We start from the raw sequence: 17,170 nt of genomic DNA on the forward strand, positions 1-17,170 counted from the left end.
GATATTGTTTATATACAACAGCTCTTCGTGATGGCTTGTATGTAAACAGTGGCTGATGCGGATTCACTTTGCATCACCTAACTGGCTAATATTACATACAAAAAATATTTTTTGCCGCCACCTGCTGGCTAACATATGTAATGTCAAAAAAAGACAAACAGTAGCTCTTAACACATCTGCGCTGCTCTTACACTTTAGTTTAGAACGGCATGAACACAAGCGCAGTGACACACACACACAGTGAAGCGTCCCAGTGATGATGGTGTCAGACCAACAGTGCTCATGGAACATCTCTCGACCAATCAGATTCAAGGACCGGAACTAACTGTTGTATATAAATAATAATACGTTTTATTAATACAGCGCATTTCTAAAACCCAAGGTGGCTTTCAACGATTAATTAAAAGATTATTAAAGGAATATTCCGTGTTCAATACAAGTTAAACTCAATCAACAACGTTTGGGGCATAATGTTGTTTAGCACGCAATTTTAATTTATAACGAAAAGCACAAATCTGTGTTCTGGTGAGACCCTTACAATGGAAGTCAATGGGGGTCAATATGTAAATGTTAAAATACTGTTTTAAAAGTATAGACAAGACGTAAACAATATGTGTGATTTAAATATCACTTAAAAACCATATCTATACAACTTCGTTGCCATAAAAACCCTAAAACTACCTTTAAAAAAACATTTTAAGCAACTTTACTGCTTGAATTACACAAGTTTTATCAGAAGAATGAATGCAAGTGCTTTTATAAAATCATAAGTGTCACATTTCTGCCTTTTAAACCATCAGAAATTAAAAAATGGGCCCCATTGACTTCTATTGTAAGTGTCTCACTGTAACCTTAAAAAAAACAAAAGGAGGAACGAGTTGAACCCATTTTTGTGGAATTCAACATCATGCCACAAACGCCGTCGATTGATCTCGTATTGAACTTGAGTGTTCCTTTAATACTAAAACAGAATACCAAAATATCTCGATTGCATTCAGATCAAATAATCCCGATCAGGCGATTATGTAATCGTGTCAAGGGGGGTGATAACGCAGAAATAAAAGCACAAACATGAGAGAGGGCGCACCAAAAACCGTAGAGCTCGCAGAAGCTGTTGCCCCTCAGGCGGTGGAGTCATACATTCGGAAAATCAAGCGAATGAATAATTCAGAGGAGACTTTTTACAATGTCCCCCTCCATCCCTGCGCCTGTAATGAGTGAAATTTCTCGGCCTTGTTAAACTCGACGAGGCCGTGAAGAGAAGCCCATAAAGTTGGTGTCAGACAGCTACTGCGCTATTACTGTTGGTTTGTTTGTGGTTGGTGTCTGGGACGTGGACATCATTAGGACGCGAAGACAGCAAAAGGTTTTGATGCTGTTGATGTCTTGTCTGCACACACTTATTTCACACAAACCCTCTGGTAACAAACACTCATGGGACGCCATTGAGAACAGCTGGAGAAGTCTCGAACAAAAGAGACAAGATGCGTCGAGTCTTTCACATTGTCTTGTTTTCGTGTTGCACCAGTGTCTCATTCATTCTGTAGAGTTCAGCTTCTCTCAGCTCACTTTATCAGTGTTGCCCAATGCTGATAAAACAACGCTCCTGTTTCCTGTGAAGAAGACATTTAGTGAGTCAAGTGCCTGTGGCATCTCAAGTGTCTCCATGTGATGTTTCTCCTTTTGAACATTACCGCTCAACGTTAAGAGAAGTATGACTGAGATCATGCCGCGGCAGTATGTTGTTGTCAGTCTTTGAGTTATAAATAGTTACGTTTGCACACATTTTGGTTATGAAGGTGCGACTATTATTCTACATTTTTCCAGGTTTGACGACTACGTTATTCACTCAACCCTTTGAGCTCTGAAGGTGTTTTTAAAGATTTCCTGTTTCAGTGGCATACACATAATTAAAGACTGATAACTCGACCAAAAAACGACGAGTCAAGTGTTTGGTGTCATTGTAAAGACATTATTTTTAAATGTTTTAGTGATATAGATTATGATACATTATGTGGCTCGGTCTAATGGTGCGTTCACATGCAACACGAAGACATTTTCACCTTGCATTTCTCGCGCAAGTTTGACCGCTGGATTATAAATGTGTGTTCGTGCGAGTAACGCGAACCCGCGAGTATTCCCGCTTCTCTTCTGAAAAAGTACAGGAGGCGGGGCTTCTACGACTTGGTTCATAGTAAAGTTCAACCAATAGCTGGAATCGAGTAGTCGCGCATATTTTCTGAACTTACCAGGTCGTCCAACTTCCTCGCTCACTTTCCTCCAAGCGATGTCTTTATTCGTCCGGTCTCTGTACGTGTATGACGTTGTGTTGTACAATTCCGGGCGCCCAAACACCGCTACAACAATCGTTTCATCTGCTACTACGTCAGTGACATCCGGACAATCTCAATGCTGATAAGTTTTCACGACAATGCATCATGCGGACTTTCACCGCCCGGCGTGAATTCGCATCTATTTGCATCTTTTTATTGACTTTGTATGTAATCGTGCCGCGCGAAACGCTCGCTTCGCGTTGTGTGTGAACGCACCATAAGAAACTGCTGAAAAATCACAAACCAAAAAAATAACTTTTTCTTATTTGACATTATATATCTCTGTGAGTAAATAAGGTGGCTTCAAAAAAATGGTTTTGTTTCATTCACGATCATGTCAACTGTATCTGAGAACATTTTTGTGTTAATACGGCAAAGCGATCAAAAGTTCCAACATTACAAATATAATGTATCATAGTGTCCAAAAACATCTCCAAACAAATAAAAGATAATAATTGTACATGAGAACTAATTACACATGCAAACACAACAATGACTAAAGGTTTGCATAGCATGCAGACATGATTTTAGTCATGAGATTTCACAGAATGAGTTTCATTCTGTGTCATTTGAGTCATCATTGAGTCTGTGTCATGTATTTGGCGCCATCTCCTGGTGGTCATATGTAACATTGTGCTTCATGTGGATTATCTAATGATCTATACATCTGATTATCTTGTGTGTGGACTCGACTGAAAGATAATCACAGACTCTAAATAATGATATGTGATGTTCTATATTACGTTAATATTTCGTGAAGTTATAAGGGAAAATGCTATATTTTTGTCTGTGTAAAACAAATAGGCTGGTTGTATTTTACACTCTGAGAGCTTTCCAACAACATATGACACATTTTTACTGATTGCAATAATATGTACAGTGCAATTTTTATGTAAATTATCAGATCTGAAGCACGTGTTCAGTTTTGGTCAATGTCTACATGCATTATAAAGTAGAGCTTATAAACTTTCAAACGACACCTATTTTGTGTTGGTCTTGTTTTGTGTTATTTTCTCGCTGGCCAATCCGAGCTTAAAGGGTTAAAGGGATAGTTCACCCATAAATGAAAATAATTTAATAAACATACAATAGCAAAGTCTACCATAACAAATAAATAAATACAAATGAAACGACGATCTTTTTTGTCAAAATAAATGTGTGTTTGTGTTCATCGTTATGGCGAGCGTAAGTAGTGATATTGGTCTGTAAATGTGACGGTTGCAGATGCTCTGGACGAAACTGTGTGTGTGTCAACGGGTATTTAATATCCAGCCGTCCAACAGAGCCGCATTGTAAAGAAAGCCAAAGAGTGTGATTGGTACCTGTGCACTCGTCGTGACAACTCAATTTCCCTTTCTGGCAGCTGAATGCAACCAATCAAAGCAGCCGTGTTGTCTGTAATGGCTCCAGAGCCCTCAGGGTATTTGATTCTCTCTCAAATGTACTGACCATTGTGCTTCAACCGAGGGACTTCATACAAACACATCACACACACACAGAACAACACGTTTATAGTGGCACATCAGACAGAGGTGAAGACTTGAATGGAAACCGTGAGCTGGAAAATGAAGGAATATTCATTTGTGCATTGATCTGTAAGTTTCACACTTGTGCCGAACTGATTTCCGATCATCTTCTTGATAGTTTTCTTAGCTTTGACATTAATGAGGGCGAGGTTAACGCACACGTTGCCCCTCGTCCACTCATGTTGGAGGAGTTGGTGTGCCAAGAGCCGCCACAAATCACAACAACTTTATCTTGAAGATCCCAGAGGCGCCATCAGTCCTTCACCTTGTTCCTCTTTGGTTATGGGCCTCATTCATGAAGAACGAGCAGAATGAGTCATTCGTAAATAGTCATAAATAGTGTCATTGAAAAATGATTTTCCAAACAGTTTACACAAATTTGTTCTGCTCATGTTTCATATATCAAGCCCTATGCTTACTGTGCAGTACATGGTGTATATTGCGTACTATCTGTATTACTGCTTGTCAAAGAGTGAAACAATAAACATTTGAACAATGCTATATTGTTGTCACGTGACTTCACTTGCATGTTGCATGTTTAAAGGAATATTCCTGGAGGCAGAAATGTGAAGCTTATAATTTTATGACTGTTTAAACTTGTGTGTTATTTGAGCTGTTAGTTGTTTTATTGGTTTTTTTTTATCCTCTTTTCTCCCCAATGTTGGAATGCCAAATTCCCACTACTTACTCGGTCCTCGTGGTGGCGCGGTTACTCGCCTCAGTGCGGGTGGCGGAGGACGAGTCTCAGTTGCGTCCGCTTCTGAGAGCGTCAATCGGCGCATCTGATCACGTGACTCGTTGTGCATGACACCGCGGAGACTCACAGCATGTGGAGGCTCATGCTACTCTCCACGATCCACACACAACTCACCACACGCCCCATTGAGAGAACCACTAATCACCACCACGAGGAGGTTACCCCATGTGACTCTACTCTCCCTAGCAACCGGCCAATTTGGTTGCTAAGGAGACCTGGCTGGAGTCACTCAGCGCACCCAATACAGAGTACAGTACAAACAATATGCTTAATTGTCATGCAACTAATGTCACAACTTGCAGGTTTTTTTGTGAGATTCACACTAGCATAATGTTCACTAGGGGTGTAACTCTTTTGGTTGAAAGCGAATCAGCTCGATTCACGATTTGTAGGTTTTCGATTCAATTTCATTTTTTTTTATATATTTTTTTTGCCAATTCAGAACGATTTGATTCATAATTTAATGCATTTACAGGATTCTTTAAATAATCCCCCTAATGTGTCGTAAGCAAGAAAAAGACAAAATACTTAAGATTGTTTATTAAAGACCGAAGCATAACTACAAAAGTGTTCCATATTTCACTTTAACGTGGGTGAAACTACTCGCCTTTCAGCTAATGTGTCCCTAAACGTTTAAATAAGCTTGAAATGTACTGAAATATACATTTGACTCTCACCTTTCACTTCTCACAAGTTTGCATTTCTGTATAATAAAGTTGTCAGCTGTACATTTGCTTTGAGCGTGTTTCTCTCGAGACAAGAGCGCGAGCTGTCTGTTGCTCATGTGATAATCAGTCATGTGACGACCGACGAGTCTCACACACACTCAAACACACACAAACACACACATTCTCACACACACATACACACACACATACAAACACACACATGCACACACATGTAGTGTTTTCATGTTTTATGGGGACTTTCCATAGACATAATGGTTTTTATACTGTACAAACTTTATATTCTATCCCCTAAACCTAACCCTACCCCTAAACCTAACCCTCACAGAAAACTTTCTGCATTTTTACATTTTCAAAAAACATAATTTAGTATGATTTATAAGCTGTTTTCCTCATGGGGACCGACAAAATGTCCCCGCAAGGTCAAACATTTCGGGTTTTACTATCCTTATGGGGACATTTGGTCCCCACAAAGTGATAAATACACACACACTCTCACACACACACTCTCACACACACACTCACACACACACACACACACACATACACACATACACACTCTCTCAGACACTCACTCTCTCACTCACACATACACATACTTTCTCTCTCATGCGCACGCTCTCTCTCGCGCTCTCACTCTGGCTTGCTCCCTCTCTCTTTCTCTCTCTCTCACGCTCGCTCTCTCTCGTCTCTAATTTCCCCTGATTGACAGAAAAGAACCACAGATAGATGCTGGTTGGGTGGGTCAATAATTATTTGAGCTGAAGGAAACTTGATCTCTCTCTCTCTCTCTCTCTCTCTCTCCCTCTCTCTCTCTCTCTCTCTCTCTGTTTGGTCATAGAGCAGTTTAACAGTTGTTTCAGTGAGTTATCTGTGCCAGCCATTGGGCTCCAGCCTGCTGTCCCAAAATAAATAAAGCCTTTGCTTACTGCGGATGCCGAACATCAGATCATTAGCGCTCTGCAAATGGATTTCTTTGGAAGGCGACGGAGTAGCTTTGAGGAGAAACACCTACTCAAATGTTCTTCTATTGATCCGGCCTCTTAAACTCTCGGGCCTCAGAATTCACATTAGAGATGGAGTTCAGCACTGGATCTATTTATAACGACTCCCGTATTCGTCGAAATGATTTTGATGGGTATCGGCCAATTTGAACTCTGGTGTGCTGTGGCACTTGGGAAAGAGACGGTGACAATAAGATGGATGGCAGTCGCTGTTCTGCACTGGCCAGGAGGTTTTAAATCGTCATGTTTAATTAAGTTGCACGCCGCACGAAAAGGCCACTAGAAAAATAAGAATGATCCAATTATAGAGCAGTTCAATATACAGTGTTTCAGATTAGAACAGAACTCACAGTATCGCCACATGAGCAACACCAGTGCAATTTATTCTGCTACATGAAACACAATTATTACATTAATTCTAATGCAATTGAAACTTTGTAATGCAGCACTTTTCAGTTACTGTCTCCTAAAGATGAATCGCTTTTGTATCCTTTTTTGTTGTTGTTAAATTAAAATAAAAAAAATTTTGATAGTGTAACTTGTTTTTCAATCTTTCAATCAAAACATTTGAATAATATAATAATATTGAATTGTATTTATTTAATGAGTAAAATAAACATATATGAAAATTCACTTCTATTTTTTTTGTATTAAATATTAAACAATTTCTCCTTTATTTCTCATGTTTATTTTTTTGGACTTTCGATCTTAAATTATGGAAATCCATTATAAAAATATTAATTTCATGATGAGAGTGAAGTCAACATTATATGACACACAATTAACAATATTTACATTTTTACTTTGGGAAAATTATTTAGAGAATTTATAACACATTGTCGCTCATTTGTGGCATAATTTCCCTTATGTGCCACTTTTTCTTGACATTTGATATTTTTACTAGTGCGAAAAATTGTCAAATAAATTGTAAAAAATTTCAAATAAATTTTAAATAAATTTCAAATAAATTTAAAAACAAAATTAAAATAAATTGTAAAAACAAAATTAAAATAAATAGTAAAAACAAAATTCAAATAAATTGTAAAAAGAAAATCAAATAAATTGTAAAAAAAAATCAAATAAATTGTAAAAAGAAAAATCAAATAAATTGTAAAAAGAAAAATCAAATAAATTGTAAAAACAAAATTCAAATAAATTGTAAAAAGAAAAATCAAATAAATTGTAAAAACAAAATTCAAATAAATTGTAAAAAGAAAAATCAAATAAATTGTAAAAAGAAAATTAAAATAAATTGTAAAAAAAATGCAAAAAAATTGTAAAAAATGTAGCGTAGTTGTAATTTGTTTCTATGACGCACGGCAAGATTAAATTAGTTTCTTGCCACACAAAATGACCATCAGGAATAAACAGCAGCGCACCAAATGAGCGTGACTAGTTTACGTCAGGACTGGATTGGTGATCTGGCATACCGGGAATTTTCCTGGTGGGCCGATGCACTTTGGGGCCAATCAGGGGTGGACTGGCCAGGTGGAGAACCGTGCGGGCCAAATGGGCCACGAAAAGCTGAAATGAGCCGCCGCGTTATGCAGAACGGGCCACAAAATGGCGCCGCAATATGCAGAAAAGGACCTCAAACCCCAACCCCCAACGTGGAAACTTTTGGGCCAGTTACTATGTAAAATCCCGGGCCGATATCTCTTCCCAGTCCACCCCTGACTGTCTCTAATACTGAAATATTGCTGCCGTTCATCTCTAGAGGGCAGTGTCATGGTTTACTACAAAGGTGGTTAGTTATGTTGCTACAGCCATGTAATGCCACAGGCAAGCCAGTGGCCGAGTGATTTATTTACAGTCTAATCAAGACGGCGGCGTCTGTCTTTCACTAAAACCCAGCTCTCCTTTCCACCAGATCAATAGAGAAGCTCAGAGCTCATGATGATGCACACATCAATAATGTATCATGTCCAACAGAGGAGAGGAAATATAAGACATAATGTATGACAAGCAGGGAAATTATTTCATCATCATTTCTACTGTACTAAGAGCATGGCGTAGTCTGCGATTGCCTAATGACATGAGTTGAGGTCATTGTTGTGAGCAGTGTTGTTGATTCATGGTGATACAAGTTGTCGTGTTTATTTCAGGGTCGTTTCTGTGTATTTTGGTGGGATCGGAATTGTCCACCCTAGCATTGTGATGTCGAAATTTGCAGTCAAACACCTTTATTTAATGCTTCATTAAATTCGCTAGTGTAGACAAACACAAAGTGCTAAAGCTAACAGCACACAAACAATTATAATCTTTCATGTCTTAAACACATCCCATTAAACATTCACAGTGCTGTGGAAATATTAAGTGCATCCCTAATCTAAAGATGAAAAAAAAAGCTATTTAGAGTCAGTAGATGGCAAACCCGGCATCCAATTATTGAAACGAGATTGTAGGTGTGGGTTAGCGCTACTATGACTTATAAAAAGCACTCAAACATTTTGAGTTTGCGGTTCACAAGAAGCATCTGCTGACGTGGATCAAGAACTGTTGCTTTGCATAAAGCTGGAAAGGTTATAGATATTCATCTGTCCACAGTTAGACAAACTGTCTATAAATGGAGATGATTTAGTACTATAGGTACTCTCACTAGAAGTGGCCGTTAGATATTCATCTGTCCACAGTTAGACAAACTGTCTATAAATGGAGATGATTTAGTACTATAGGTACTCTCACTAGAAGTGGCCGTTAGATATTCATCTGTCCACAGTGAGACAAACTGTCTATAAATGGAGGTGATTTAGTACTATAGGTACTCTCACTAGAAGTGGCCGTTAGATATTCATCTGTCCACAGTGAGACAAACTGTCTATAAATGGAGGTGATTTAGTACTATAGGTACTATCTCTAGAAGTGGCCGTTAGATATTCATCTGTCCACAGTTAGACAAACTGTCTATAAATGGAGGTGATTTAGTACTATAGGTACTCTCACTAGAAGTGGCTGTTAGATATTCATCTGTCCACAGTTAGACAAACTGTCTATAAATGGAGATGATATAGTACTATAGCTACTCTCACTAGAAGTGGCTGTTAGATATTCATCTGTGCACAGTGAGACAAACTGTCTATAAATGGAGATGATTTAGTACTATAGATACTCTCACTAGAAGTGGCCGTTAGATATTCATCTGTCCACAGTGAGACAAACTGTCTATAAATGGAGATGATTTAGTACTATAGATACTCTCACTAGAAGTGACCGTTAGATATTCATCTGTCCACAGTGAGACAAACTGTCTATAAATGGAGATGATTTAGTACTATAGGTACTCTCACTAGAAGTGGCCGTTAGATATTCATCTGTCCACAGTGAGACAAACTGTCTATAAATGGAGGTGATTTAGTACTATAGGTACTCTCTCTAGAAGTGGCCGTTAGATATTCATCTGTCCACAGTGAGACAAACTGTCTATAAATGGAGGTGATTTAGTACTATAGGTACTCTCACTAGAAGTGGCCGTTAGATATTCATCTGTCCACAGTTAGACAAACTGTCTATAAATGGAGGTGATTTAGTACTATAGATACTCTCACTAGAAGTGGCCGTTAGATATTCATCTGTCCACAGTTAGACAAACTGTCTATAAATGGAGGTGATTTAGTACTATAGGTACTCTCACTAGAAGTGGCCGTTAGATATTCATCTGTCCACAGTTAGACAAACTCTCTATAAATGGAGGTGATTTAGTACTATAGGTACTCTCACTAGAAGTGGCCGTTAGATATTCATCTGTCCACAGTTAGACAAACTGTCTATAAATGGAGATGATTTAGTACTATAGGTACTCTCTCTAGAAGTGGCCGTTAGATATTCATCTGTTCACAGTTAGTCAAACTGTCTATAAATGGAGGTGATTTAGTACTATAGGTACTCTCACTAGAAGTGGCCGTTAGATATTCATCTGTTCACAGTTAGTCAAACTGTCTATAAATGGAGATGATTTAGTACTATAGGTACTCTCACTAGAAGTGGCCGTTAGATATTCATCTGTTCACAGTTAGTCAAACTGTCTATAAATGGAGATGAGTTAGTACTATAGGTACTCTCACTAGAAGTGGCCGTCCAGCCAAGATGACTGAAAGGGAACACCGCAGAATGATCAATGAGATACAGAATAACCATAGAGTGACCGATTAAGACTTGAAGGAATCATTGGAACTAGTTAACATCTCTGTTCATGAGTCTACTATACAGAAAACATTAAACAGGTATGGTGTCCATGGCAGGACATCATGAAGGAAGCCGCTGTTTTCCGACAAAAACATGACTGTGCTCCTGAAGTTTCCCAAAGACCACCGTGACACTCCACAACGCTACAGGGAAATGTTTCATGGACTGATGAAACTAAGGTTGAAATGTTTATGAAGAACACTCTGTACTATGTGTGGCATAAAAAGGGCACCGCATACCAACATGAAAACATCATCCCAATGGTGAAGTACAGTGGAGGGAGCATTGTGATTTGGGGCTGCTTCGGGGCCTGGACCATTTGCCATCATTGAGGGAAAAATCAATTCCCAAGTTTATCAAGATATCCTACAGGATAATGTCAGGGTGGCTGTGTGCCAGCAGAAGCTCAAGTTGGGAGATAAAGCAGGACAATGTCCCTAAACATCGAATTAAATCCACTACAGAATGGCTTCAAGAGAAGTGTCCCAGTCAGAGTCCAGACCGTAACCCAATAGAGATGCTGTGGAATGACCTCAAGAGAGCCGTTCACACCAGACATCCTAAGAATATGTCTGATCTGAAACCAGTTCTGTAAGGAAGAATGGTCCAGCATTCAGGACTGTCCCAGTATATTAATTAACACTGCTGGTTCACACAAGCTCGACTCACTGAGACCGGCCAAATTGACTACACTCTAAACGAGTGTTGTGCCTCAATTAGGTTGTTACGATATCTCATCATGTGATCTTTTTAAGGCCTGTCTTTGATGTGTCATTCTCTTTTGTGTCGTCTGTAGTGACGTTGTGAGCATGTGAAATGAGAATCTGAGAGTAGTTGAATGAACACTGGATGATTGCAGCCTCGGGAATAATTCACGTACAGATGAGAGCCGTATTTCCAATAAAGCTGTTCTGCATTATAGTTTCAGATATATTGTAATTTTGATGTAAATATGTAGATTTGAAGTCTTTGTTGGCTTTGGATGGCAGAAAAAACTCTGAGAAATGTGGGTGCGTAATTCAGAGCATTAAAAATGTCATTTCACTGCCAACACTAGATTCCTAATCCAAGCAAGCGTATAAATAACTCTTCAGGCTCTTGTGTTGGACAGAGAATACAAGTGTGTTTGTTAGATGCGGCATTGATGATCTACAGAATGTAACGTGGTACCTGATGGCAGTTTTACAGTAGGTTAAAGTAAATAATATAGTGTATTGTTATAAGCAATATCACACTTATGAGCACAGCTGTGATTTGGTTCATAGGCTAAAGGTTGCAGGCAGGGCTGGACTGGTAATCTGGAATACCAGGCATTTTCCCGGTGGGCAGACTCACTTTGGGGTCGATCAGGGGCAGACTGGCCATCGGAAGAACCGAGCGGGCTGGTGGGTTGGCCGTGAAATGGACCAAATGGGCCGGGTTAAGCTAAAACGAACCGCCACGTTATGCAGAACAGACCACAAAACGGTGCCGCGATATGCAGAAAAGGACAGCGAACACCCCCCCTCCCCCCCGCTCAACTTTTGGGCCAGTTGCTATGTAAAATCCCGGGCCGATTTCTCTTCCTAGTCCAGCCCTAGTCGCAGGTAATCACAAATAGCATGATTGCGAGAGTGCTAATGCTTTAATATAACACCCCTTAATATTCATTTAGGTCAAAATGCATTTACATTCTCCAAAACAATGATTAAATGAATATGAATGTAAAAAAATATTACATTTTAAGGATACTTGTTTACATGAATGCAATGTCAGGGTATCGTGTGTGGTTTCTAGGGCATTCCTAAATGGTTGCTAGGTAGTTTAATGTATATCTACTGGAAAAGTACCACCACTAAAATTTACTGTTTGTGAAATGCTACTATTAAAAATTTGTTCACTGTGAAAAACAAGCCTATGGGTCAATGACGTGATGCTAATTTTTGTCCACATCTTTTAAATCATTCAAAGACACATTACAAATTAAATTCACACCTCTTCTATGATGAACATGTTTTCAGTTACAGAGTTGTGATACTTTCCAAACAAGCCTCTAGTATGTAGTAGAGCTGGAGCGGAGTAGTGAAGCCCACATTTGCATAGAGGATTATTGTGGCTTTATGACTGAGGCTGAAGCTGTTGGCTACACAACCCAATCACAACATGTGCCAGGAAATGACCTCTGGGGCTCGTCGAGCACACGCGTGCACACTGCGAGGACTCGTTCCAGTCGCAGTGAAAGCACAACTAGCTGCATGAACATCTCCTCTCACACGTTTATTCAGAGAGAATGATATTACATTTTTGTGATTCGATTAGCGAATCAGATGCTCAGATCTCAGAGCAAACGCTCTATTCCTGATTTAATGATGAAATGTGCGACTGCAGGGGTAAAATATGAAGACTTCGGCAGTTATGCGCTGCTTCCAAGAGGCATCACCACACATCTAGGCTGAAGGGTGCTGCATCAGGCATGATCATGTGTCTAGTGTCCAGATGAACAATAATCTGACGATTTTAGCTAAATGCATTTTGGGGGCGCTGTGAGCTACAAAGACTCAAGCCGCTCCATCATACTGGCAGTCCATCTGCAGCGAACATAAAGATCTACAATCACCCACACGCCTCTCATTTCTCATGTTGCATCTGGTTTGGGGTGCTGCGGCGCTGCGCTGTATATGGTGATGTTATCATGATCAGATTGTGTCACTGTATGTGGTAACGTGTGACAGATGAGCGGCATCACACGGTCATACAATGATCGCTATACGACACTATAATTTCTCTCTCAGTGGATTTCAGCTCTTTTAGAGCGTCTACGAGCTGCAATCTGTGCAAATGTACAAACAAATAATAATACAAAGTGTGAAAAACAATGATGTAAGGAGAGTAAGAAGGAAGGTGGAAAGAAACAAGTAAGTGAGAGAAAGACGTAAAAGCAATATGCCACAAGATACAAATAAGTGCTTATAAAACCTTAACCATGATTGAAACCAAATGATTATAATGATAATAAAGAAATATCACAAGAGCAAGAGTGCTGTATATCCATCTAACAGCACGGCTGTGATTTGGATGAAGATATCGGCACTCTTGGAATGCCTCACTCGTCCAATCAGATTTGAGGACCAAACCTAACTGTTGTATTATCACAAACATTACTTTCACCATGTAATATAGTTCATTAGTCTATTGTAGGCTGTTTACAGTTACCAAATTATTTAGCTCTTTAATATAGAATTCAACTGACGTGTGCATGCGTGCAGGCATGTGCGTGCTAGCGCGTGCACTCGTGTGTGTGTGCGCGTGCTGTGTGTGTGTGTGCGTATTGACTATTGCTACAATGGCTTCAATCAGAGCTCATCCAAGTAAATACTGGGTTCGCATTAAGTTTCAGTAATTAGTCAGGTCTCCTAAGCAACCAAATTTGCCCGGTTGCTAGGGAGGGAAGAGTCACATGGGGTTGTGCATGGATGCCGGCTGTGGCACAGGTGGTAGAGCGGGTCGGCTGCTAATCGCAGGGTTGGTTGTTCGATTCCTGGCCCACATGCCTCCACATGCTGAAGTGTCCTTGGGCAACTCACTGAACCCCAAGTTTCTCCCAATGGCAGGCTAGCACCTTGCATGGCAGCTCTGATTGGTGTGTGTGAATGAGTGTAGAAGAAGCCTTAATTTTTTGGTCACACATTATACACACATTTTTGCATATATCTCAGCTAAGTTGGGGTCAGAGTGCAGGGTCAGCCTTGAGAAGATAGGGTCAAGGGCCTTGCTCAAGGGCCCAACATTGGCATCTTGGCAATGCTGGGGCTTGAACCCCCAACCATCTGGTGAGTAACCCAGATCTTCAACTGCTGAGCCACCACTGCCCGAGTATGCCACTGCCAATGAGACTCAGTGTAAAGCGCTTTGAATACCGCAAAGGTTAAAAAGGCACTATATAAGTGCAGACTATTTACCATACCACGAAGAATGGCGTGAAGCCTCCACACGTGCTACGTCCCCAAGGTAACGTGATAAGATATGCGGATTGACCGTCTCCGATGCGGAGGCGACTGAGATTCGTCCTCCGCCACTCGGATTGAGGCGAGTCACTACGCCACCACGAGGACTTGGAGCGCATTGGGAATTGGGCGTTACAGATTGGGGATAGAAAAAAAGTTTCAGTAATTCAACAGTCTGGAGTGAATTATTTGAACACATACGACAGTATGAACACATGTTCATGTCTATATGATGTGTTTATCTCAGATATTATCCAGTTTTGGCTGGTAAAGTATCTTCACAGTTATGGAAAATGACTCCAGTCAGAATGTAGACTTCAATAAAGCTGTGGTATAAATGATGTATTTCTGTCAGTGGTTTCATAGTTTATACTGTAACATTATGATCACGGTTGTGTAGTTAAAGTGTATAATAATAGTCCCGATCTCTCTCTGTCTGTCTGTAGGTTTGGTGGTTCGTGAGGCGAGTATCGAGATCACCCGTCAGCAGGTGGAGGAGCTCTTTGGTTTGGAAGATTTCTGGTGCCAGTGTGTCGCCTGGAGCTCGGCCGGAACCACCAAGAGCCGCAAGGCACACGTCCGCATTGCCTGTGAGTACACACAATAAACAGGAAGTGCATCATACCATAATGTAAAAAAGCCCAGTGCTTTGTTTCTGTAGAAGCGTCAACACAAACATCTCTTTCAGAATGACATCTCTTTCTCTGGCACTTACATTCTTGTGGTCTTTTTCCTGATTTGCTGTTGCTAACAAAAAGCCCACTCATATAATCTCTCCGATCACAAAGCTTGTTGCTTATAAACAGCCGCTGACCTCATGCTTTCCTGCTATTCATCTGGCATCCTTCATCCAACCACACTCCTAAATGGTTTATGTCTGAGTGCAGAATTCAAGCTGAAATCCATGTTGGCTCAAACCTGGTCTGGACCACCATACACATCCGTCTAGCTTTTCATATCCCTCTTCCAGGGGTGGACTGGGAAGAGATATCGGCCTGGGAGTTTACATAGAGACTGGCCCAAAAGTCGCTGTCCTTTTCTGCACATTGCTGCCCCCTTCAGCATATCGTGGCCCGTTCTGCATAACGAGGATGAATGTTCAAAGAGAGACTTTTAGCGTTTGGATCCGTGTGATAACCGCGTCTACACACTACAGAATACTTTGTGAATTAATCGATTTTCGACAGATGTTTTAATCAGTCACACTCGAGTGATAAATGAGCAGCGTTTTGGTGTTGTGTATCGTGATCAGTGGAATCGCCATGAAGCTGTAAAAGTCTCAGCACTCTGATTGATTATATTAATTGAGCGCATTATTTGTGAGGTTGCCGCATCGGGTACTTCCTCTCTGAGTTATGAGGGGACAAGCTTCGATCCGGACACGCGCGCACACACACGGCAGTGATTTACCTGAACACAGAACACTCAACGAGACATTAAGAGACCCAGATGAGACAGACAGAGAGAGCGCTAATGTATAAGGAGATACTGTCCCATAATATAATGCTCTCAGCTTGACTCTCCATTTCCAGTAAAGGCAATATCAGCTGTGAAAATTTATTATATATTTTTTTGCATCTGTTTCTTTACTTGTTTCATTGGAATACCAAAAGTTAAAAACATTTTAAACAAAATTGGATTTATTTGCAAAATACCAGTTTTGTTTGTTTCTGAGATATTTGGACGGCGCTCGAATAATGAATGATAATAATGTTGTTGCATCGCGCCTCAATGGACTCAATGGCCCCGTCCACACTAATGCATTTTTGGAAATGCAATCATTCGCTACATTCATGGCTCTCATCCACACTAGAACGCAGTTTTTTTTATTAAATTATTATTTATTTATTTATTATTATTATTTTTTATTTATTAAATTTTTGTATTTTTTTTTTATTGCATACTTTGAAAAAGAATGACTAAGAAATGGATAAGTGTGAATTTGGTCTAAAATGATGATGTGCAAAATGCATGCGGTGCATCATAAATGAAACGTGGTAACCATAAACTGTTGGCGTGTTGCAACGGTCTGATACGGGTAAACCGCATCGATTATAAGTGGAGCAACTGCCTTCTCGTCCGGTGTAGATAAGGGCTTTGCTCATGTATGTTTGATGCATTTATTGCTTATTCACATACTATGGAGAAAAAAAGTGCTAATAAATAAATAAATTAGGGCTGTCGATTTAATGCGTTAATTCAATGCGATTTTAATTATGTATATAAAAAAAATAACATGTTAAAAAATAATACGGACCATAATACAGAATATTCATACCATCTAAGCAATTTCAGCTTGAAGTACCGCCAGTTTTCTCCAGGGGGCAGTAAGCGTAACATCAGCTGTATAGGCAACGTGCAGCTCATGCATAGAGCAAACCGCACTTACCGACAGCAGACAGCACAAGATGAGGACACGTGCTTGCGCTCAAACACATCCGAATGCAGGGATCTCATTTCTACGTCTCAAACTATGATTAACGGTGTTTATAATGCAACGAAACCAAAGTGAGACGCTCCAGAAGCTAGTTAGAAGTTATGTTAAATAATAATGAAATAAACAATATATTGGATGTCATCAATGCTATACTCATCTGCCACGATAATGTAATGCATTTTAATGATCTGATTTATTATTTTATACTGTGTGTGTGTGTGTGTGTGTATATATGTGTGTGTGTGTGTATATATATGTGTGT

General features: G+C 39.9%; 1 protein-coding gene across 2 annotated transcripts in view; it reads left to right on the plus strand.

The window, feature by feature from the left end:
- Positions 1–17,170, plus strand: part of LOC127636399 (netrin receptor UNC5C-like) — a 246,330-nt gene that overhangs the window by 124,363 nt on the left and 104,797 nt on the right. For both annotated transcript variants that reach the window (XM_052116850.1, XM_052116851.1), the window contains exon 3: positions 14,918–15,061. In XM_052116850.1, the coding sequence (XP_051972810.1) occupies positions 14,918–15,061 (144 nt within the window). The remainder of the gene's footprint in view (positions 1–14,917; positions 15,062–17,170) is intronic.

The sequence above is a fragment of the Xyrauchen texanus genome, chromosome 44 (assembly GCF_025860055.1).
Source record: "Xyrauchen texanus isolate HMW12.3.18 chromosome 44, RBS_HiC_50CHRs, whole genome shotgun sequence".
NCBI classification, from domain to species: domain Eukaryota; kingdom Metazoa; phylum Chordata; class Actinopteri; order Cypriniformes; family Catostomidae; genus Xyrauchen; species Xyrauchen texanus.